Source organism: Ixodes scapularis, unplaced genomic scaffold, assembly GCF_016920785.2.
Source record: "Ixodes scapularis isolate PalLabHiFi unplaced genomic scaffold, ASM1692078v2 PGA_scaffold3__209_contigs__length_174095766, whole genome shotgun sequence".
In the NCBI taxonomy this organism is placed as follows: domain Eukaryota; kingdom Metazoa; phylum Arthropoda; class Arachnida; order Ixodida; family Ixodidae; genus Ixodes; species Ixodes scapularis.
In genome coordinates, this window is record NW_024609868.1 from 166,347,034 (window position 1) to 166,371,666 (window position 24,633).

The following is a 24,633-nucleotide window of genomic DNA, read 5'->3' on the forward strand; positions in this document are numbered from 1 at the left end:
TCCCCAAGCATCCCCAAGAATCCCAGTTCTTGGCTCTATATTTTGTAAACCTTACACAACTTTCCTGGGGTACCATCCCGATTCCTGGCTTTGATACTTTGTAACACGTTACACAACTATCTCCGAGTGTACCATCCCGGTTTCTGGCTTGATACCTCATAACATGTTCCATAACCATCCCCAAGTATGCCATCCCAGTTCTTGGCTCTATATTTTGTAAACCTTACACAGCTTTCCTGGGGTACCATCCCGATTCCTGGCTTTGATACTTGTAACATGTTACACAACTATCTCAGAGTGTACCATCCCGGTTCCTGGCTTGATACCTCATAACACGTTCCATTACCATCCCCAAGTATACCATCCCAGTTCTTGGCTCTATATTTTGTAAACCTTACACAACTTTCCTGGGGTACCATCCCAGTTCCTGGCTTGATACATCGTAACATGTAATACAGCCTTCTCAGAAGATACTGACCCAGTTCTGGCTCGATACTCTAACACCAAACAGCAAGTGCAGGGGGTATCATCCCGGTTCCTGGCTTGATACCTCATAACATGTTACATAACCATCCCTGACTATGCCATCCCAGTTCTCGGCTCTATATTTTGTAAACCTTAATTAACTTTCCTGGGGGTACCATCCCAGTTCCCGACGCTATGTTTTATAAACCTTACACAACTTTCCTGGGGGTACCATTCCGGTTCCTGGCTTTGATACTTTGTAACATGTTACACAACTACAGTATAGACCACTTACAACGTAACCGCTTATGGTGCAGGACCGGGTATAACGCGGTTTTTTAAACCACCGGTTCACCTCCCATAGAACTCCATGTAATTACATACCGCTTAAAATGCAGGCGCGCGAAGGGAAATACCGGTTATAGTGCGGTTTTTGGCACAGCCCGCCGACCGCGCCGACGACCGAAGCAGCGAGCTCGCTTCCCTGTGGTTGCTCGGAGGTTGCTCGAAAAAGCGGGGAGAAGCAAAGAGAGAGGCTTCAGTTGCTTCAGTTGCCATAGCGACGGAGGGACGCACGAGTCGTTCACGTGCGTGCGTCCCTCCGCTGCGTTGGAAACAAAGAAACAAACAACCGCAATGACAGACCAATCGCAGATCGAGGAGAAGTGTTCGCGCGCGTTGCATGCCGGTCGCGGGCCGGCTGCTTCTATTCCGCGAACATGGCGTCGGTTGTGATCGTCGTCGTAGACGGCGTTCATCTCATCGTTCTGCGTAAAAGCGCTATCCTTGACTGTGAATTTTCGTTGTGTGTCGCTATGATAACCCAGCACATACTAGAAGGGAACATCCACCTACGCGTGCGGCGATGTCGTGGCGGCGCTCTCAAGACGGCAGAAACGCCCGTGTCGTCGTGTTTTTTTACTTCGACTACAGTGGCGATTTCTAAGCATTTGTGTCCTCGAACATCGCCCGGATTTCTTATTTGGTGCATTTCATGCGTGTGCTCAAGTTCAAGGTATTCCTGGCGTGTACCGTATGAAGGATGCGAATTTTCACGCGTTTTCATCTCCGGAGAAAAGTGATTAGGGTTAGCAATCCTGAATGCTCGCAACGTCCGTCCGCAACCCGCGACGCCGTTAAAAGGCTGCGCCAGGCAAAAGCCGCTAATTTCTTGCAAAATGTGTGACACACTTGAGACAGAACTGTACTAGTCTGGTGAAATAGACTTTCCTCAAACTAAGGTTTATTTTTCATCTAACATAAAATAAATTGTTTTACAAAGGTAAGTTGTCTCATGGCATGTATTTTGTCCTGAAAAATTGATGTTTTGGTTATAGCGCGGTACCGCTTATAGTGTGGATTTTCGCGACTCCCGAGACATACGTTATATGCGGTCTACACTGTATCTCCGAATGTAGCATCCTGGTTCCTGGCTCTACACTTTGTAAACCTCGCACAACTTTCCTGGGATACCATCCCAGTTCCTGGCTTGATACATCGTAACATATAATACAGCCTTCTCAGAAGGTACCTGTGTTGCGGAATAGGCACCCCCATTCCATTCCAATTCCATGCCGGGGAATTAGAGTTTTCGATAATTCAATTCCTTTCAATTCCTAGGAATGGAGACACTGGGCCCATTCCCACTCCTGGAGTGGCTGAATCGTTCCATTCCATTCCTTTAATTCCTAAACGTAAAAATTGGCACTTGACAGCTACATTTTGATGCCGGCATAAGCAGCATAAAGCTGGCATTATCAAATGCAGAGACAATTGCAAAAAAAAATGCGAAATTCCCCAAAAAAGCACTGATTTTACTAAGTGGACCGCTGGTGGAACCACAAGGTGTTTATTTACAATGTACTGCAAACATTGAGAAAGCCCCTTGATATGTCAATGCTTCTTTAGGACATCGGTCTCGCGACCACGTGGCTCGCAACAAACAACAAAACTTGAATCCACTGATTTTCTTTTCTATTTTCTAACTTTTTGCATTTGACTTTTAGAACATACGCGGCCAGCGTGTTCGTTTGATAAGACCATAAAAATATCCAGTTCGTGCATGGCGCAGAAATTAGCTATATTACTGTATTCTTCAAATACAGCAACACGGCTAGTACACTGCTGGAAGCGACTCCGTGCACAGCGGCAAGAACACATCCTCTTACAAAATGCAACCTCTGCGGCGCAGCACAAGGGACCGTATAGACCATGTCACGAAACCTGCTTTAAAACGCATAAATTCACGTTTGCTTTACGAATCTCGATATTTGTTATCATATTCAATTCAATTTTTGGCTGGTTCGCCTGCCCTTTTCCACCCTTTGCATACTCATTCTCCTGTTTCCTCTTCAGATGGCGAATAAAGTTCGATGATATACGCCGACTGCACCGTGCATAAACCTTTTCTGTGCACTCTCGTCCCCAGCCACCTAATAGGCATATCCGGTATGGGCGACGAAAAAATAATCCAACGTTTCAACCTGCAAATAGTAAAAAAATAAAGTGGAGGCAAAACGAGAAAGTGTGACGGTTACGCTTATATCCTAAATGCCTTCTTTTGGCGTGGCAAAGACGAAACAATGTTTTCGCCCATACTGGAAGTGACGTCAATTCAAGATGGCGGTGCACTTGCAGAAAAGGTCTATAGTTTCGTTGCACAACTTTCAGCGTGCAGCTTGTTTATTTTCTTCGCGACTCAAGTAGAAAAGTGTTTTCTACGATGCCATGACTCGATCTGTATTTATATTGTCTTCTCGTCCGAATTGTGATGTTCCTCTTTGCGCTAATCGAGTGGCGGGTTCAGGCAGCAGATGGTACCAACCAATTCATTCTTCTACCTCGGTGTCGGTTGTTCGCGTTGTGGCGACGGGTCGGGAAGTCAGTGTTGACAAAGCTCTTCGCATCAAGATACAATTAATGGGGTAAAACTGCACCGTTCGAATTGACATTCCCTGTGTTTCCTCAACAACACCGTCCAACTGACTTCTCACCGCCTCAAATAGGGTCCAGGACAAGGAGCACGAATGCAGACCGGACAGCCGAGACGCGCGGAAGCCAAAACCTCAGTGGCAGCTAGCACCCAGCTCTCCTTCTCAGTTGCCCTCACAGCAACGGTCGTGCCTCGTCTAGCGCGGGACAATCTTTCTGCAGGTCTAGTCAGTTCGATCACACCACGAGCGGTGATGATAGTCTACTTCACCTTACGATGGACCTCAACAGACAGCACGAGAGCCATCGTAACCAATCCGGTGCTTTCTGAGTGTCGCGTGAACCTGCAGTCCCGCTCATGGTGCTAGATTGCCTAGGGTGACTCGTAGCGTCCGCAGCGGTCCATCGCAAGATGAAACGAAGTATGCAGAGACTAAAGTCAAAGGAAATGAGCGGGAATCCGCTAACTTGCTTGTAACCCCAACCCACTAAAACATACAACACAGAAAACAAGCATCGGAACAAAGACAAAGTAAAAGGCGGACTTACACTACAAATGCAGTATAAAAAAACAAGCCTCGGAGCAAAGCGCAAGAGGGGAAGAGGGAAGTGAATCTCGCTTTGTTTTAATGCCGAAGCAAACCCATATTTCGCACTTCAAAAGAGTGCGCACGAATGAACATGGAAGGCAGCAGGGTTGGCTGCCTGCTAAACAACGTGCCTCGAACTATAAGAAAACGATAACTGATCATCTTTCGAAGGCGCCCGAGTCAACGATCGAGTTCTCAGAGCTCTGCGAGTTATGAGCCGCTTCCGCTCCCAGATCTCAGTCTGTGCGCACGCGTGCATTCTACAAACCGTCGCAACAACAACAAAAAAAGCATGACAAGAAGGATGATGAGGAGTTGTGCATGGCGGTTTCTTTCTTTGCCGCTCCCTTTTCTTTTGCTTGGTGCTTGGTTTCTTGTTTCGCTCTCGTGTAACGCCATCGAAGCTCGACGCCTGCCTGCGCGTCTGTGAAAGGCGCCACGTTACCCCCTTTTCCTCTTTGCTTTGACGCTTGTTTTTTGTATTGCATTTTTTTGCCGTATAAATCTGTTAGGGCTCCACGGCGGGTAAGAAGTTTCCCGCTCATTTTATTTCTGAGCAAACAACTCGCTGACTAGCTCAGTTTAGCTAACCGTAAACAATAAAAAAAAAAAAAGGAAGAACCGTGCCCATTCCATTCCCATTCCATTCCGAGCAAAAGGCACCTAATTCTATTCCCATTCCATCACCCTCAACGTTGCCGCCATTCCATTCCCATTCCATTCCGGGGTCGCGAAAATGCGGAATGATTCTGGAATCATTCCAACTCCGGAGTGGCAACTCCGCAACACTGGAAGGTACTGACCCCTAGTTCGGGCTCGATACTCTAACACCAAACATCATGTGCAGGGGGTACCATCCCGGTTCCTGGCTTGACACCTCGTAACATGTTACATAACCATCCCTGACTATGCATCCCAGTTCCCAGCTCTATACTTTGTAAACCTTAATTAACTTTCCTGGGGGTACCATCCTGGTTCCCGGCACTATATTTTATAAACCTTACACAACTTTCCTGGGGGTACCATCCCGGTTCCTGGCTTTGGTACTTTGTAACACGTTACACAACTATCTCGTGTGTACCACCCTGGTTCCTGGCTCTACACTTCGCAAACCTTGCACAACTTTCCCGAAGGTACCATCCCAGTTCCTGGCTTGGTACTTCATAACATGTTACAGAACCATCTCCGAGTGGTACACCATCTTGGTTTTAGACTCTATATTTTGTCACACATCACACAGCCATCCCTGAGGATACCATCCCAGTTCCTGGCTCAATACTTTGTAGCAACTCATGCAGCCTTCCCCAAGGATACTGTCTGATTTCTGGCTCTATACTTTGCAACACTTTGCACAACCTTACCAGCACAGTGTCTGCTTTCTCCTTGCCGCTGATGGGAAACAGGGCCAGCCTGGCATTGTTGAGCACTGGAAGGGTGAGTGTCACCCTGCATGGGGGAGGCTTGGGGGAGTCTGTCACCTCAGCTACCCACCGACTCTTCTCCTGTAGGCAGAGAAACAAAAATGTAAAAGCGATCCAGACCACCTCATTCTGCACTACATTTTGTCTCTGACCACCCATGCTATGAGCTTGGATCTTGAAATATGCTGACTTCAAATATAGCAGAAGACAGTTGTCATAAAGAGTTTGAGGGAAGACTAAACAGTTTGTAAAACAAATATAGACCTGCATTTCTCGAGCTGGCCTCTGCTGTTATGCTTCATGGATATCAGCTCGCAGTTCGCACTTAAGCATCATCTCAACACCAGTAGTAAGCGCTTTTAGGCGATGCTACACACTGACAATTATATGGGTATTGACATAATCAGAAAGCAGCTTGTAGGCTTTCGTCGTGTGCTAACGTCCGTATGAGTGTCAACAGTCTCAAAAAAGGTGGCAGACTGGTTCTGTTTCTGACAAGATAGATTTTTGCTTTTTTACTTTAAGAAATGTTATTGAAATAAGCAAAAATATGTTGCACATGCTGCAAAGTTCGTTTTTTTTTTTTCATAAATGAAAATATGGCACTGGAAAACGAGAAAGATAGGACCAGTACTCCTTTGGATCAAATTCAAGAGGGATGAAGATGACGTTTGTGGCAATCTGCACCGTCCACGAGGGGTACGAGGAGCACCAACCCTGGCCCGAGCTGATATGGGTCATCCAAGGCAAGCAAGTGAAGACCCCCAGTTTACACTACAGCCGTTTCTTGCAGTACTGCATACTGTGTTGCCAGATTACCACATTGGTTTTGCTTCATCCCGAGATAAAATTTCCTTTTGGTCTTGAAGAAACATTTACTAGTTAGAAAAGCAGTCTTTTGGAGATACATCACAGACAAGCATCTCCAAATGTAAGGAACACTGTAAACTACCGTAAAATCCCGAGAGATGCCCCACCCCCGAAAGATTGCCCACCCCTATTTCTGGCTTGATTCGCTATATTTTTGTAGACACCGAAAGATAGCTCACTCCTAGTAATAGTAGTGTTGGGATCAATGATGGCCTCGGTATAGATGCAGCTAGTTATCTATGGCGGGATATAAGCAAATGATGCTGAAAGGGATGTAGTCATTCTTGCTTCGTTGCCCCTCGCCACCATAATAGCCGCGTCCCACTAAAGCGACAGACAGCAACAAACGACAGCGACACACGACAGCAAGCGACAGACAACAGAGTCCGCCGTCGGAGTCTGCCGTCCCACCTGGCGGACATGACGCAGGACACGGGGACAAGGAAACTTGTTTCCTAGTGGGACTGCAGTTCTCAACAAAACACTTCAAAATACACAGACAAACAGAGTCTGGTGACGCGGTTTTTGTGTTTTGCTTTTTGGGCATAAAACGTGCCAACAAACACGGTGAAAGATGAGACTATTACTTTATTTCTTGATTAAAGCTTCCGCTTCTCTTCATTTGCCGTTGGCGACTTTCCGCAAACAGTCGTGACAATTGGTGGTCGACTGATCGAAGTGATCGAAATGAAATTTGCAAGGGAAATTTAACTTTAGATGCAAGTGTGCTGTGCAAACTTTCAGCTCTCTAGGACAACTTTACATACCTGCATAAGAGGATAACTCACTCTTCGTTAAGAAATCTATGATATGCAAATGAAGCTATTAAGCATCATTTCAACTGCTTAATTTAAAGTGGGGGATGTGGGACTTTGGGTTATCTAGTTTCTATAACTCCGATGTAAACATTTCAGGAAGAGTGATTACCTCAAAATATGAGATGTATATCTGTCCTATGTCAAATTTTCAAAAACCTGGATTTTCTCAATGAGGACCTTAACTTAAAACAAAATAAAGTAGATAGCCCAATTCCCCAGTAAATTTCAGTTAAAAAACATCTTGATTGTGGTATCAGAATAATTTTATCTTCGAACAAAAGATTCCTTCGTATGAAATTTGCAGCAAAAAGCGGAACTGAGAAAAATGCATTCTAACATTTAACTCCTTTACTTTGTTACAGCCCACAATGCGTTGAAAATATTTTATATCAACATAACTATTCGGCGCAGGGTTATGAAATGTAGTGTAAGGGTGTATAATTAGTTTCTAAAACTGAAAACTTCAAAATTGAAAAATGAATTTTTCGAAAAATTTTAGAACTTAGGCCCATGACCCCCCTTAAGTCCAGATGCAGCCGACGATATGAGCTAATCAGACAGCATCAAAAACGGAAGTCAAAGGCCTTTTCTGTCTATGATTGGTTGAGTGATGGTGGAACACATACGGAAACATGATGAATACCATGATGGTGCACTTTTGCTGTGTTCAATTGATCCCATCAGCTTGTAGCATCTGCGGCGTCTGGATTTAAGGTGGAACGAAGTGTAGGTGTCTGGCATTTCATGAAGCCGAAAAGTGAAGCCTGGACAAAAGCATGGCCGCGAGGCTCGACACCGATTGGTTGATGGGTGGGAGTGGAGGAGTGAAATGCTCGATGCTGATTGGTTAAAGGGGAGGTCATGTGACCAGAGGGCTAGGTGAGGAGTGAAGGCCTGTCCAAACAGGACACTTCAGAAATCGTGAGGCGACACGAGCGTCCGGCAGTCTGACGTCTGTCTGAATACCACCGAGCCAACATCACGATTTTCCTCCTCGCCTCGTCCACTTTTTGGGGACCTTGGTGCTCATCAGACGACGTCGTACGCCACCTGCCAATGCTGACAGTCTGTTTTGCTGGGCCCACATATCCTTTGGCGTGTTCCAAAATTTACTCGATCTTACTCCAGGGTAAGGGTTTTGTATGTTTGCGTTCGGAAACCTACCCATGTCCAACATCGCTTTATCTGTATTATCACATGACACGACCTGCCGGAGTAGCTCAGATCTATTTAAGGGGGGACACTACCCGGAGAAAAAAAGATTCTTCAAAAAACATTGATTTTGAAAAATTGCATATTTACATTCATCTACATCCAGAGAGTATTCCCAGAAATTTTCACTAGTTTACACTGCATAGTTATTTTTTTATAAATTATTTTCTGTCCACCAAAGCTAAAGGAAAGGTAGGGTTTGGAGCACTTTGAACAGATTTTTCTCCGTTCCACTTTTTTTGTATAAATTCCATTTTAGTCAATCTATCGTTTGAGAATGGAAATACAGGCAAGGCTCGTTCTTCACTTTTCCTGACTGAAATTTAATAAGGAATGCGCCTATGGAGTTTGTTTGTCACTTTACGGATGTCTTCTATGAAAAATGTTGACATTTTGTCGGAGACACAGAAGACCAAAAAGTTGACCAATTTCGCAGAAGAGAAAATTGATAGAAATCAATTACTTTTTACAAAAACCTTTCCATAGGCACACCTCCTAGGCATTCTGCTACATATCTAGCGAATAAAAATCTTTAATATTGTGATAGTTTTCTGACGATAGATTAACTAAACAGTGTAGGGGTGTTGCTGATAGAAGCTGTCCCAATTTCCTTCCCAATTAACCGACAGACCTAAAATTTTGTTATGCACCCTCTAGCATGACCACCAGCCTACCCTGTAAATTTCATTAATTTTAAGCCAAGGGTTCAAAAGTTGACCCTCCCGGGGGGTGTCTCCCCTTAAGTAATGGTGAATTCCGCTCGCAGATCTTGAGCACTCCAAAAGCGCTCCATTTGGAGCACGCATATTCCGCTCACAGATCTTGCTCGAGCTGGTCATATTCCGTTCGTACATCTCTGGCAACGCCCGCTCCACGGAGCACCTCAAGCCCCGCCGAACAGGCTCTGTGGGATTTCACAGATCTTTCCGGAAGTTGACAGAACGGCCCATGTGATTTCCTTCTAAATTGGCAGTGCGCATGCGCGGCAAGGTTGGAGAGGTCGGCGGGCCGGTCGGGCCATGGTCGTATCGTCGAGTTGGATCTGTTCGGGTGCGTCGGTTGTTTACACGGGATCGTGACGGCTCGAACGCTTCTACCTCGCGTAGATCAGGGATACAAAGCCGGGACTGTGGAGCGTGGTAAATCGTAAGCGCTGACATCTGTGATTGTGAGAGGAAGAACGAGTAAAAGAACGACAGAAAAGCCGGAGGCAGATGCAAGGTTAGGTCTGTTCATTCTGCAGCCAATGATTGTTTACCTTTTAACACGGCATTCCGCCGGCATTTTCCCGTGCAATAAAGCAAGAAGAGATTAGGCAACGACCGTGCAAGTGATAGTTTGTTACCTCTGTGTTCATTAAAGTCGTACCAGGTATCTGAACTTCACCGCTGGCAATCGCTGTCCGTGCCCCACCGCTTCGAGGAGGCCGAAAGGTATGTGACGGTGCCGAAAGCGGACGTCTTCGTTATTTGTGACATGGGCGCCGTGGTATGTATAATTTCGCCCGGCCTGTGTCACGTGTTATTTCTGCAGCTAAGCAGTGACAGTTGTCACTGGTCGTCGGAAAGATCAGTCGGCTGAGGCGTTGGTGGGCTTGTCAAGTTCGAGCAGCGGCCATTTTAAACGGTGGAGGGGGAAACGGTGGTGAGGAGTGTGGGGGAGGTCGCTCCAAAAATGCAAGTTTATCTTCAATAATTAAAATATGGCAACCAACCAATTCCTAAATATGTAGGAGCCCTACGTTTCGAACCGACTTTATTCTTCGTCAGGGGCGGCTATGGCCGTTGAGGAGCGGCGTTTTTCGGCCTTCTTTTTCTTCTCTCAGGTATGTGGCGCATCTCTCTACTTTTCTTCTTTCACGAATATGGCGAAGCCCATTCACATACACTGTTGGTAAAGCATTGTTGGTAAAGCTCGAGATCACAGACACCAGCAACCACAAGCATGTACGCAGCCACGCTCAACCTCGGGCATCTGCGTACCCTACATCAAAGGAACAAGCGAGGCGCTTGCACACGTGCTAGCCAAAGAAGGAATCAACGTGGCCCACAAGCCGATGTCCACGCTTGGGTTACTCATGCCCCACCCAAAAGATCGCCCTCCGAAAGAAAAAACGCAGGGCGTGGTTTATAAGATCCCTTGAGCAGACTGTCCAGCCATTACATCGGCGAGACAAAGAACTTTAATGAAAGAATACGGCATCACAAAAACAACATTTGCGAGCTCGACCACGAGCGCAGCGCAGTCGCTGAGCATTGCGAAGTCAAAGACCACCGGATTGATTCCGACAACACCAGCATTATAGATGCAGAGACTAACCGATATAGGCTTTTCATCGAGTCCTGGCAGATTCAAACGACGCCAGGCAACATAAATACGTGCCTTGGTGCTTTACCAACAGTGTATGTGAACAGGCTTCGCCATATTCGTGAAAGAAGAAAATAGAGAGAAAAGTCGAGGCACGACCCGCCGGACGATCCAACCAAGAATGGGTGAAGCTACGCGAGGGCTTCATACGGAGTAGCCGCCACCACCGTCGCTGGATGCGCGGGCAGTCCGTTTCCTTGGGGCGGTTCCGATCAACAAGTTACGGTTGTAACAGAGCCGTTAAAGTGTCCTCCAGCTCTGTTATGAAACAAAAAAGTTCAGCTGATGGGTAAAGCGAGCCACCCAGTCATAGTACTATTCCAAAAAGATCTCGACCTTGCCTTGGCTAAGTAGTGTGGCCTGCAATTACTTGTATCCAACCTTTTCGTGCAGGTACTAAAGCAGTTCAAGACTACTGGTGAGGGTGACCCTTAGTCCTTCTGCAGTTGACTCACTCAGGCAGGAAGTGTTTTCTGTCAGTGACTTTCCCACTGGTTTAAAAAGTTGAGCACTTCCTTCCGCTCTACACCTGGAGACCCGGATCTGAGGGCTTCTGCCCCGAACCTTGACGTAATGATACCAATAAGGAATTTCATTCTCAGGAACAACTTTTTCGTTGCTTCAATGTTCGCCCACTTTCTCTGCAGCTGCGTGCAATAAAAGAAGAAAGCTCGCAAAGGGCCATGTTCAAACAATTGAAAAACATGACTGATTCTAATTTTTTCAATATTGTTAGGTGCAACACGAACACTAGGTATCCCTGGCATCACCTTCATGGTGACTGCATTGTTGTCAAGTCTGAAAGTTCCTCTAACAAACTGTGTGGACACTTGTCCCTCAGGTGTTGAAAGTCATGTTGAGGAGTTTGTTACTGACATGTCTTATAAAGTAAGGAAGAAAAAAAAAAGACTGCTGTTTAGCGGATCCGGCTTCTTGCAGACCACTTCTTTCAATGATGGTTGCACGCTGAGGACTCGGCACAATTTTCTGCTCCACGATGCCTTGTTGCACGTCACATAGCCTACGAAGAGACCAGCCTTTTCTGACAGAACTGTGGCCTCGAATACAATTTTGGCTAGAGGTTCACCCTTGGGTTCAGCTACCCGCGAGTGGCAGAAACATTACAACCAGTTCATGATTGCATGGTAGTGATTTTTGCACTTCAGGCACATAGGCTCCTAGGTCAACAAAACCTTCAATTTTGGCTGCCGTAGTCACAGAGCCATGTTTGGAGAGCTTGATCTGGTCGATTATTGGGACCCTGTGCCGGTCGAATTTATCGAGTTAGGCTGTTTTTTCCCTGAGTATATCCAGCAATTTTACACTGAAGCCGTAGCAACCCCCGTGCTGAGCTGTGTATTTCCTGATTGTTGTTGCACTTGGAAAGACCAGAATGTTCTGCATTCGCATGTATTGATAGAGGTTCTCATTTTTAGCAGGATGGATTCTAGAATTCATTCTCTGTTGTATTTCATTCCCCATTAGTTTTTCCATTTTGACGCCTCAAAGCACTGTCCGACATACAGCTGCTGTTTTCGTGACAGAGACTAACTTATCGGCAAGCACATCTTCAGAAGTTGCAGCACATGCCCTTTTCATTCTGTTGACATCTTGAGCAAGCTTGTATAGCTTCAACAGAAGTCGCTCGTTTATGTGGGTGCATGCTTGCAGCTCTCACACAGTGTTTTTAGGGTACTTCTGAGTACTGTATGACGTCGTTTGAGGCACGACTGCCGAATAACGAGGGCTTTCCTTAAATAGTTAAGAGCAATACAAGGTGCTCCCTTCCTTGCTGCCCTTCCTTGGCAGTTCATGCTGAAAGCAGCGCTAGACTTGCATTGGGTTTGGCCCCGCAAGCTCGCTGTAAGATTGCCCATCGGGGAAGCTTCGCTGCATGCTGCAACGTCTTTGCAGAGGTGCATTTCAAAGCTACATGCTTGCAGTCTCGCATTGTTGGCACAGGCGTGTGTGACTCCTGCTTACCAGGCACAAACATCTTAGAGCGGAAAATACCGGGACTGTCTACCGTGAAGAACACTACCTTTTCCACATTCACTTCACTCGCAAATGCGTTCAGTGAGCACAAAGTAAATCACGCTCCTTCAATGTCATGAAGTTTGTGAAGAGTCCGGTCCACAACTTCGGCGGTGAGAACTTCTTCGCATCTTTGATGTTGCCTCGGGCGTACCCAGTGCTGTGGCCTGGAGCATAGCGGTAGTTACAGTGGACTCCCATTAAACGAAACTCGCTTAAACGGAAAATTCGGATAAACGGAACTCTAAAGGTTGTTTCGGTTGGTTTCCTATGTATTTAATGATAAATTCTTCGGGTAATCGGAACCCCCCTTTTTGCTTACTTCGGTTAAACGGGACCGAAACCGAAACTACCCATGGCGACCGCGGACATCGGAAATAGCTACAGCAGTCTCACAACCATGGAGTACGCAATAGCCAAGACTGAGGACACTTTAAAGGAAAAGGGGTTGTGTTAGAACAAAATTTATACAAATATTATTATAAAAAAAAAAAAGTTTTAGGCTAGGTGACGCGAGGTGCCGCTCGTTACAAAGGGTACGGTACAGCCATTCATCCATCCATCCAAGCCATTATATTAAGGCAATCCAATCCAGTCTTTCTACCGCCATTAGGGTTAGCGCCTCGTCTGTTGCGCGTCACGTTTACCATCGAGTACACAAACCAGCGTCCGCTTGCCGTGTTGTGATGGAAGCGGTAAAAAAGCGGCCGCACCAAGCGATCTCGCTTGCTACGAAAATGAAGATCCTTCAAGAGCTGGATCGTGGTGACCTCTCGAAGACGGAGATCGCAAGGAAGTTCGATATCCCGAAGTCTACACTCTCAAGGATATCAAAGGACAAAGAAAAGATTCAAGACGCTGTAAAGCGCGGAAGCTTTGCCACCGACCGAAGGAGGATGCGAAAGACGCCTTTTGAGGAAATAGAGAACGTCCTGTTTCTCTGGTTTAAGCGCGCGCGAAGTGCTAATTTCCCGATCAGCGGCCCCATCCTCGAAGAAAAGGCTGGAGAGATTGCGTCTCAGTTGGGAATAGATAACTTCAAAATGAGCGACGGTTGGCTCAGCCGTTTTAAAAAGCGCCACGGCCTAGTCTTTAAGACTATTTCTGGGGAAGGTGCAGCAGTCAACAGAAACCTTTGTACCTCCAAGGCATGCACACCTACTTCGTCAAAAAGCGATTACAAAATGCAAAACAAACTACCATTACCTCTTTTTTCTAGTCAGCTACATTAGCTGGACATCATGCTTGTGAAATAAAGTCATATTTCACTCATTTTATGTGCTTTGCTTTAATGAAACTTCTGATAAACGGAACAAATTTTTCTGTCCCTTCGAGTTCCGTTTAAGAGGAGTCCACTGTAGGTCGTTTTTGGCAGTTTATTTATACGTGGTGGCGTCAATGCGCACAGTCGTACACAAGCGTTCCGTGGAACAAGACCGACGAGACGACAAAACAAACCGGCATAGTCCACCGAAATGTGCTCCCCCAAACACGTCCCAAGAGGCTGCATTCAGTGGCAGGCGACGGCAGCGCCGCTGCTTCTTTCACCGCTGGCGACGACGGCCTTCTTGAGGCACGGCCCATTCAGCTCACTCCATTGCCTCTATTCTAGTGCACTGTAATGACACCATGAAGCGTGCACCTGCAGCAAGGAGGTAGGAAGACGAGGAGGCGACGTACTGGCTCGAGCCAGCCAAACGAGAAAATCCAGAGTGAAGCCACGAGTGGAGGATGCGGTCCGTGAGAACGCCCCCAAACGTGGCCAAAACAGCAGTTGACGCAAAATCGGCTGTGCTTTCCCTCCAATACCGTCTTTTGGTTTCATTTGTTTTTGGGCATCGTTGGGGGAATGTTCCTATAAACCGGAAGTCTCCTCCAACTTTACCTCTGGTGCCGTCGTGTCGCCTCCGGAAGCTTCCTAGCCCCATGGCCCGCAGCCACACTGGCTCGGCTCGGCTCGGCGTCGTTTAGCCGCTTCATTGGCTCGGCCGATTGGAGGCTTGGCTGCGTGCCATGCTCATTCCCCCTTTTTCCTGACTGCGCGCGCGGTAGATAAAAGCAATAAAGTATGCTTGGGTGCGGTTTAAGGTTGGTCGGCATAATTTCGAGACATTTTCGGGAACCCCAAAGTCGCTGAACTTTTTGAGACTGTAAAAAAAGTTCTTTTAACTCACTAGTCTGGGTGGTTAAACTTCGAATTACCACGCACTATTTACCCGTAGACTCCTGTCGTGCGGTGATGACGATAAAGCTAGGAAAAAAAAGAGAAGAGGAAGATGCACGAGGAATGCGGACACGGGAGAACGAGAAGGCATTCGGAACTGACCAGTGAGCCGCGACGAACGGCCACGGCGGCTACCTGAATCCTGGCTTGTCCACATCACAGTGCCAAGGGGCTCACTCCCGACAAGGCCAGTCGCCAAGGGGATCACTCCCGACAAGGCTGGTCGCCACATACGATACGGCCCGGCACCGCCCCGATGTGCTATCCCAGAGGCGTCCCTTCTACAATTTCGGAGGAACCGCAGGCAACTCTCAGACGAGAAGACGGTTTTGACTATACTTCTTTTCAGTTTCCGTACGAGCGCAGCCAAAGGCTGAGGGACGGTGCGCAACTTTGAGAAGAGCATTCCTACGCACCACAAAGTAGTCTGCAAAAGTAATTTTTTTTTTAAATAACTGTTTTGTGCGTAAACATTGCACAGATGTGTACTGCTCAGAATGATTTGCAACTAAAGGAATTAAATATCTGAAGTTAATGTTTTTATTAACATATGTAAATGTATGTGTTTTAGTGAAAACACGTACATCTGCCGGCAACACGGCTGCAGCGCTCGGTTTTTCTGAGCGATTTCGTTCCCGTAATGGCCAAATCATCTGCTTCGTTGCTTTCCTCACCGAGTCGCTTCAAAACGTCTTTTCCCTAAGGCACGTTTGGGCGTCAGGTGCGAGAGGTCGTGATGAATGTCTAATTTCAAATTCGGCAGGAGACGGATCCGGTCGCATCGTACCGCAAATGCATTGTGAACAAGAAAAGCATCCAAATCACTACAATTCACTGATACGCGGCGAAGTCAGGGCACCCCTTTACCTGCCGATCACATTGAACGCCGAGAAGCTGGTGGAGAGTACTGCGCCTCGAGCGCGGGTAAATCCAGACAATACAAGGAAACCTCAATGGCCGGGTCATCGGGCACCTTGCAATGTGCAGTTACATCTCGAAACTATGCCGAAATGCTGAACAGTGCAAAGCTCAGACACAGACGCCAGCGGCCAGCCTACGTACCGACATCCCGTGACTAAATTTCAGAACGTGAAAAGGCACACTTTAAACCGTAGCAGACGATACAGTTGATACACCCATAGCAGACGAAATATTCGGCGAGCGCGGGTGGCTAGAATGACCAGCGGTGCAGCGGAGTGATACAAAAGTGCAGGCGAGATCGCATGACCTATTGCCGGCGTGTGATTGGCTCCGGCCACACGTAACTTCAGCTGCGCTCGGACGGAAGTTGAAACGAAGTATAGGCAGGTCTTTTTTGTCTGCCGATAACTATGAATTTACCATTTTGTTTCTTTTGCTCGATAATTTCTTTTTGCATTTATTTTCTTCTCTGTAAAATATATTTTCATTATTTGATTTCTCAAACTGGTTGGCTGACCTGTTCTCTCTCTTTCCACAGCAGCTGTGACAACTTGTATGTGTATATGCTGGGAACCTAAAATGCTTTGAACTACCCAAAAATTTGAATAAAGAGGCTTTGAATTATTGAGAGTCAGCTATAATAGCATTGTTTGCCACCACTGATAAACCCTGGCTGATATTGTCACGAATGACAAAGGACGAGGTGGTGAGTTAACTGGAGAAACTAATTGTTTAATGGGGCGGACTTGTGCCCAAAATAAAATACAGTCGAACCTCGTTAATTCGAATTTGAGAGGGACAGAAAATTTGTTCGAATTAAACGAAGCTCAAATTAACGAAAGCTCATTAAATGGAGTACTTACGTGCAGCGCTGCGTTGGGCGGCGCATGTGCACTGAGCTCACACATTAGTGATGAGTTCCGGGACATTTATTTTCACCGATCACAAAGGGAAGTAATCCGTGATGCGTGCCTGTGCGCGGTTTCTCAGTCGTGAATCAACAAAGATCGCTTGGAGCTTGGAGACCAGCTTTAACGCGGCATCCACATTCTCCTGGCAAGAGAAGTAGCGTGCGGTGGTGTCCAGCGCTTCGAGCTATTTCCGTTTTGGAAAGTGTGCCTTCTTGCAGTATTTTTACCTTCGTCTTGAGGTCCTTTGGTGGGCGGTACGTGCCCTGGCTCGCCATGACACTTGGAATCGAGATAACGTCAGTCGCACGCCCACCGAAAACACGTCGAACTGCAGCAATGCGCGGGTTCAAGGCAAGAAATGGAACTGTCGCACTCCCGCCGAAAACGCGCCGAAGAGCAGCGGCACAGCACCATCACCGTGCAAGAGAGCACCGCACTGCTCATCTGGCCGGCTCATCGCAGCATTCAAGGTCACCATGTGATCGGTTGTTATGGTTATCTGGAACTGGAGACGTTGGAGGCGCTGCCGCGTGAGTTAGCCCGCTCCTGAAGGCATGCTGGGTGATGCGGGATGTTCGAATTAACCGGCGCGGGCGTTTAAGCGTTCGAATTACCGGGTGTTTTCGCCCATTGAAATACATATAGTGTAGTCCGGACCACAGAGTCAGTTCGAATAAACTGAAAGTTTGAATTAAGCGTGTCACAGGCATCGATGTTGGCGAAACAGCAGGATCGAGCTCTGGGGCGAAACTAAGTTTGGCTTGCCACGCGAAGCCCCTTATGTATACACGTGGACTTCCAGAATAATGAGCGTAGAAGGTTTGACACATAGAACATTCGGACCTCGAATAAACAACAATGTTCTCGAATTCACCAGAACATTAAACTGAAGGAATAAATAAAAGACGCGTAATTCCCAAGAATCGAACCCTGGGCCTCCACACGAAAGTCAAGCACAGTAACCACTCGGCCACGCGCGCGCTCACTCTTCGCCGACGCGCGTGGCAATATCAAAGTCAAATTTGGGAGTTTTACGTGCCAAACCAACGACGGGCATCTGGCACGCCCCACCGGAGGACTGAGGATTAATTTAGACCACCTGGGGACCTTTTGACATGCAACCGAAAGCTCGGTTACACGGCGGCGCGTGGCAATATCACATGTCAGTTCATTTCATTTGGGATAACCGGCATGCATGTTAAACCAAATAGGAATTTTGCATCATCATTCAGGGTCATTCAGATACAGGCGCCTCAATATAATCACCGAGTTGGGCACGATCTCCGAAGGAGTGTAGAATAAATAATCTGCTTTTATTGTTTTCGCTTCGATGTTATAGAGGGCTATCAGATTTTCGCATTAGGTGTTTGAGAAGGACACGCCTGTTAAGAATTGAACTCATTAAATTTTTAGAAATGAAGGCTTCGATGCATATTCTAACTGAGTTTTATTCCGATGTTGTTCGATTTGTAGTCTCGCTGCCTTTTTGATGTTCATCTGTATGTTTTATTTTCTCTTACTATTGGCATCATAAAACAGCACCGTATATACGAATGTAGTACCTCTCTGAACTGTAGGGGTGGTGTCCTATCAGGCAGCAATGTGTTCTGTCCCTGTCTCCCTACCCCGCAATGCAGGCAAGAATCCATATATCAGAAGAAATAAACTGGATTTTACTCGAAGACAACCGAGCCAATTTGTTGCCCACCATGGTTCCCACCGTTTTTCCCTAACCATTGGGCCTCAAGTAACTGCCAAGCTAGGCCGTGCGACAAACAGGTCTTCTGCCACCACCATTATGGCACCTCCAGTGCATCTCTCTGTTCACAGTGTCCTCATTTGTGGTTGCTCAATTTCAACCTGATGACATCAGACTCATGTTGCGTGATCCTACCGGCTTCTGGTATAATTTGCTGCCTCTCTGGGGCCACCTTCGATGCATGGGCCAGTCAGAAATGCATTCCAGGCAGCCCCTCGAGGACCGTTCCAAAGGTGGCACCCGCTGTTCGAGCCTCACCTCGAGCACCTTGTGTCCGGGGAAGAGGGAGCAGGTGTGGCCGTCGGGTCCCATCCCTAGCAGAAGCAGGTCAAACTCCGGAAGGGCTTCTCCAAAGTACTCCGACAGCTTGCTGCTGTAGTCCATGGCCGCCCGTCCCGCTGCGGTCACAAGCTCAAGTACAATCCTAAATGCACTAAATTGTCCGGAGGACAAAGCCCCGCAAGAGTGAGGAAACGTGAGGGACGACGCTCATTGTTGTCCTATTTAGAGCGCAACTCCGGTTCATTTTTAATAATAATATTATTGTTTACGAGTGCTAGTTTATGCCAAAAGAAAATCAATTAGCCTTATATTCCAATTCGTTTCAAACAGGAAGTCACGCCCCTTATCAAAACGCACGAAGGAACTATCACCTTCTGGTGAACGAAAACCTGCATAATCCATTGAGTGAAGAACACAGTCGGGCCGTAAGCCTGATCGTGTTTTAGGGGCGAAGCTCCTTAGGGTCTAGCCTTGTCCGTCCTGCGTCCGTGCTCACATCGATTGCCATCCCATCTGTCTTCTTAAAAAAAGAAAAAATGTTTGCACAGTCGACAGGATTTGAACCTGTGCGGGGAGACCCCAATGGATTTCACGTCAATCGCCTTAACCACTCGGCCACGACTGCGGGACGAGTAGGGGGCTCTGAGATATGGTAGTAACTCAAGAGTTGGGGATGTCATGGATGAAACGTTGCATGTAGCCGCTCAACGTCTATACAGGAGAGGGCGCTGCGGTCAAATGCGTATATAATCGTGTTAAAACTTTGCATACATTGGCTCAACGTTTATAGACGAGAGGGCGCTGCGGTCAAATGCTCAAATGCGTATATAACCACGTTCCATACCACACATTCCATACCAATGCAACCCGGAACTCAGCACTACCTATGAGCAATAAAAAAAAGTCAGCACCATCAGCACTACCTACGAACAAAATCAGTATCATCAGCACCACCAGAGCTTCGCCCCAATCAACATCATTCACCACGTGGAGATGCAGTCATTTTTCATCTCGACACATCATAAAACAAAAAAAAACAAAAAAACATGAATGCCACAATCAATCACTGTGCCCACTTTGTAATGTCACATAAATGTCCCGGTGACGACCCATAGTCACCAGGTCTGAGGGCGAGCGAGTCCACCCTCGAGCACACCTCGGCAAATTCATCCATGAACTCACTCATTCACCTTCATTCACATTCACGGCGTGAATCTGAATGGCTCTGAATTAATTCTTGAAATTGAAAAAAAATCATGTGATGGTGAATGACTTTGTGAATTAGAAAGACTTTGTGAATTTGAATGAATTTGTGATGTGATGGTGAATAAATTTGTTAATTTGAATGAATTCGTGATGTGATGGTGAATGAATTCGTGATGTGATGGTGAATGAAGTCGTGTTGTGATTGTGAATGACTTTGTGAATTAAATAAATTCATTGTGATGTGAATGACTCAATGAATTCATGACGTGATGGTGAATGGCTCGTGAACACAATGAATCTGTGATGTGAGCGGCTCGTGAACTTGATGACCCAGCTGAAAATTTCCATTAGATCCAATTGGAATTCTAACTGGTTTTAAATGGAACCAATTGGTTTAGTGGGTTCCAATTGGAAGCACACTGGCCAATGGGTCTCACCAATTGGAAAAAAATTTCCAGTTGGAATCTTAATGGGTTCCAATTGGTTCCCATTGCAGTGACCAATTGGTTGTTCCAAAACCTAGCTGGTACCAATTGGAAATTCCAATTGGAATCTAATGAAAATTTTCACCTGGGGAGTTTGTGATGGGAAGTAATATTGTGAACTTAATTCTCGACGTGATAGTGAATATGGTTATGAATTTGAAATAGGCGGAAAACATGTTACGCAGGTGCTTGCTTGCTTGCTGGTTGTTTTCATCCTTCACCGCAAACGACACGGGCCGATTTGACCTTAGCGGTTCGGGCATCACTCTCGCTGCGTAGCCGTGCGCGCCTCAGCGCAGTGGCCCTTTGTCGAGCACTTTCGCAGTAACAGCTGTTTATAAGGAAAGAGCAGTGGTAGTGGCAATGAAGGGGAGGGGAGGGGAGGGGAGGAGGGGCTTGTCGTTTTCTTTAAAACTTGACATTTAATTTTGCCGTTGTTCCGAGCGGTTCCTCGCGAATCAATTGAGCTCCTTGCCGACCTTGTCCTTCCGTGTTTCGGGGCATATGGTCCGGAATCCGTGAAGGCTCTCACTGTGCCGTTTCGCTCGTGAGTCGTGCATGGAGCAACCACGCGCTGCGTCCACCCAGACCTGACAGCGCCGACAAACGGGGAAGCGCGGCGGGGAAAGGATAGCGCTGCACCGGGGTCCGCGGCTGCTCAGGGTACGGTGACGGTGATTTTAGCAAGGATGCTTAAAGGTTCCGCGCAGCGATAATCTGGTGCCTTTTGGGCCCGAATAAATGCAGAAATGTTCGAAAAGCCGGGATTCATGATTAAAAACAAATACCTCCGACTTGCATAACAATACCAACATTTATCAGACGTTTCGTCTCCTATACGGAAGACATCATCAGTGCAACCTGGGAACACCGGACTAGCTACCAGAAATCCAACGCTTCTTCTTCCTTCTATTATTCTTTTGCGTTTTTGTCTAAATCAGTCGCATTTCACCTTCCGTGGACAATTCTATCGTCAGATTGAGGGTTGCCCAATGGGTAGTCCGGTATCTGTGACCTTGGCTAATCTGGTAATGGAACACATAGAGCAGACCGCGTTAGAAGTAAAAGCATGCCCTGTCAAATTCTATCGACGTTACGTAGATGACACTTTCGTTATTTTAAATGAGGATCACGTCGATGACTTCCATGCAACCCTAAACAGCATTGAACCTTCCATACAGTTCACGCGAGAAGTTGAACAAAATAGCACGTTACCTTTTCTGGACGTAACTGTTTGCCGAAGTGACACCGGTCAGATTGAAACCACCGTGTATCGTAAACCTTGTGATACCGGTAATTTTTTGAGTTTCGATTCTCACCACCCTGTAGAACATAAGCGAGCCGTTGTAAAAACTTTAATTAGCCGATCAGAACATTTGCCTTCAAATTCAGATTTACGAGCATCGGAAGCTCAGACTGTTATCGGATCCCTTTTGAGGCGCGGGTATTCACAAGGTTTTATTGAAAACACGTAAACAGATGCAGCAGGGAAGAACAAAAGCAACTAATAATTACAAAGCAGGCGTGGTGACTATCCCTTATGTAAAAGGCGTCTCAGAATCTATTCGCCGGTCCCTCCTGCCACTAGGTATACGAACAACTTTCAAACCCCATATAAAATTACGCGACCTCATTTCGAAGCCAAAAGATTCAACCCCTCCTGAATCTCAAAGTGGTGTTGTATACAAAGCAAACTGTCAGGACTGTGACAAGTGTTACATCGGAGAAATTGGCCGCAAACGGAGTACCCGCCTCAAAGAGCACAAAAGAGACGTGGAGAAAGCAACACATGCCACAAGATCAAAAACTGAACTGGTGGACCATTGTTGGACGACTGGTCACACTTTTGACCTGGCGAACGCTGTGACCCTGGCACGCGAACAACGGTGGGGCCCCAGAAGATTTCTGGAATCATGGTGTATTCGCAGTGACCCATCTGCCTGCAATTCTAACCGTGGCCCCCTCCTCGACGTATACACCAACATCCTGAAATAACTTGTCATTTAACTTCCCATCCAGGACGGACGTAAAAAGAAGTTGAAGCGAGGGCAGACGATGATAATGTCTCCCGTATGCCATGGACGAAAAAGTCGGCAGAACCAGCGCTATGGATGAAGAGAAGGAAGAAGAAGCGTTGGATTTCTGGTAGCTAGTCGGGTGTTCCCAGGCCGCACTGATGATGTCTCCCGTATAGGAGACGAAACGTCTGATAAATGTTGGTATTGTTACGCAAGTCGGAGGTATTTGTTTTTAATTTTGGGCCCGGTAGTGGGAACGCTAAAGGTGACTTTCGAAGGAGTTCGAAATGACGCCATTTATACATGGCTTTGTTGGGTTTTCTTGCCACTTTTACGTAGTGTACAGAATAAAAATTATTTTGTTTTCAAACAATCATGTGGTCATTTTTAATCAAAAGTAACGAGCAACAGGTAACGTAATTTCATAGGAGATTCCCTAAAATAATAACGACATAACTTTACTCGTTAGTCATTTGGGATTCTATCGAGTATGTTTAGTTAAGAAACCAACGCGTTACCAGCAACGTCGTTACTTGTAACGCGTTAGTTCCAACACTGCTCTCACATATGACTACGAGGGGACAGCGAACCGGCGGCAAAGCGGCGGGCAATAGTAGCAGGAGGTGCCACTTTGTCTGCGCAGCGCAGCCATATATCGTTTCAAAAGAGACGACGCCGAAGCCGACGTCACGAGCAGGCACACCTAGGCTGTGTTCCAAATCGTACCCAAATGGATCTGAGCAGTGCCTCCTATATAAGTTACACTATGCCTGTCAGCTCCGAGCACTGGCAAGCGGAAGGGAGAGGGCAAATAGTATGTGTGGTTGCCGAGCGGTAGATCCACCTAGGCGTACAAACCTGCCATGTAGTGAAGCCAACCATCTCTTCCGTAGGAGGTTCAATAATGTCGCCCCAGCAGCACCGACAGCAAGAAATCTAAATGTTTTTGACTGACAGCTCGGGACCAGCTTGCCGTTTTCAACGGAATATTACTTCTTACTTTCCTACCCTTTCACCCGCACACGACCCGGCGCCAATTACAGTATAGACCACTTACAACGTAACCGCTTATAGTGCAGGACCGGGTATAACGCGGCTTTTTTAAACCACCGGTTCGCCTCCCATAGAACTCCATGTAATTACATACCGCTTAAAATGCAGGCGTGCGGAGGGAAATACCGGTTATAGTGCGGTTTTCGAAACAGCCCGGCAACCGCGCCGACTGACCGACGCAGAGAGCACGCTTCCCTGTGCGACACTAGATAACGGCACGAGCCGCAAGCGGCACTCGCGGGGCAAGGAGGTTGCTCGAAGAAGCGGGGAGAAGTGAAGAGAGAGGCTTTAGTTGCCATAGCGACGGAGGGACGCACACACGTGTCGTTCATGTGCGTGCGTCCCTTCGCTGCGTTGGAAACGTTGGAAACAACCGCAACGACAGACCAATCGCAGGTCGAGGAGAAGTGTTCGCGCGCGTTGCATGCCGGTCGCGGGCCGGCCGGCTGCTTCTATCCGCAAACATGGCGTCGGTTTTGACCGTCGACGTAGACGGCGTGATAGAAGCTCATCGTTCCGCATAAAAGCGCTATCCTTGACTGTGAATTTTCGTCGTGTGTCGCTATGATAACCCAGCACGTACTAGAAGGGAAGATCCACCTACTCGTGCGGCGATGTTGTGGCGGCACTCTCAAGACGGCAGAAATGCCCGTGTCATTGTGTTTGTTTACTTCGACTACAGTGGTGCTTTCTAAGCATTTGTGTTTTCGAACATCGCCCGGATTTCTTATTTGGAGCATTTCATGCCTGTGCTCAAGTTGAGGGTATTACTGGCGCGTACCGTATAAAGGATGCGAATTTTCTCGCGTTTTCATTGCTGGAGAAAAGTGATTAGGGTTAGCAATCCTGAACGCTCGCAACGTCCGTCCGCAACCCGCGACGCCGTTAAAAGGCTGTGCCAGGCAAAAGTCACTCATTTCTTTCAAAATGTTTGACACACTTAAGGGAGAAGTGTACTAGTCTGGTAAAATAAAGACTTTCCTCAAACTAAGCTTTATTTTTCATCTAACATAAAATAAATTCTTTTACAAAGGTAAGTTGTCTGATGCCATGCATTTTGGCCTGA

General features: G+C 46.9%; 1 protein-coding gene and 1 non-coding gene across 2 annotated transcripts in view; both read right to left on the reverse strand.

Moving 5' to 3' along the window:
* The window catches only part of LOC115309002 (6-phosphogluconolactonase), a 43,456-nt gene that overhangs the window by 5,003 nt on the left and 13,820 nt on the right, over positions 1-24,633 (reverse strand). The window contains exons 3-4 of the mRNA XM_029967134.4: positions 18,782-18,921; positions 5,348-5,488 (exon numbers count right to left, since the gene is read on the reverse strand). Of these exons, the coding sequence (XP_029822994.2) occupies positions 5,348-5,488; positions 18,782-18,921 (281 nt within the window). The remainder of the gene's footprint in view (positions 1-5,347; positions 5,489-18,781; positions 18,922-24,633) is intronic.
* Trnas-uga lies at positions 19,349-19,430 on the reverse strand. The gene has a single exon. It is a non-coding gene; the product is annotated as a tRNA-Ser (tRNA).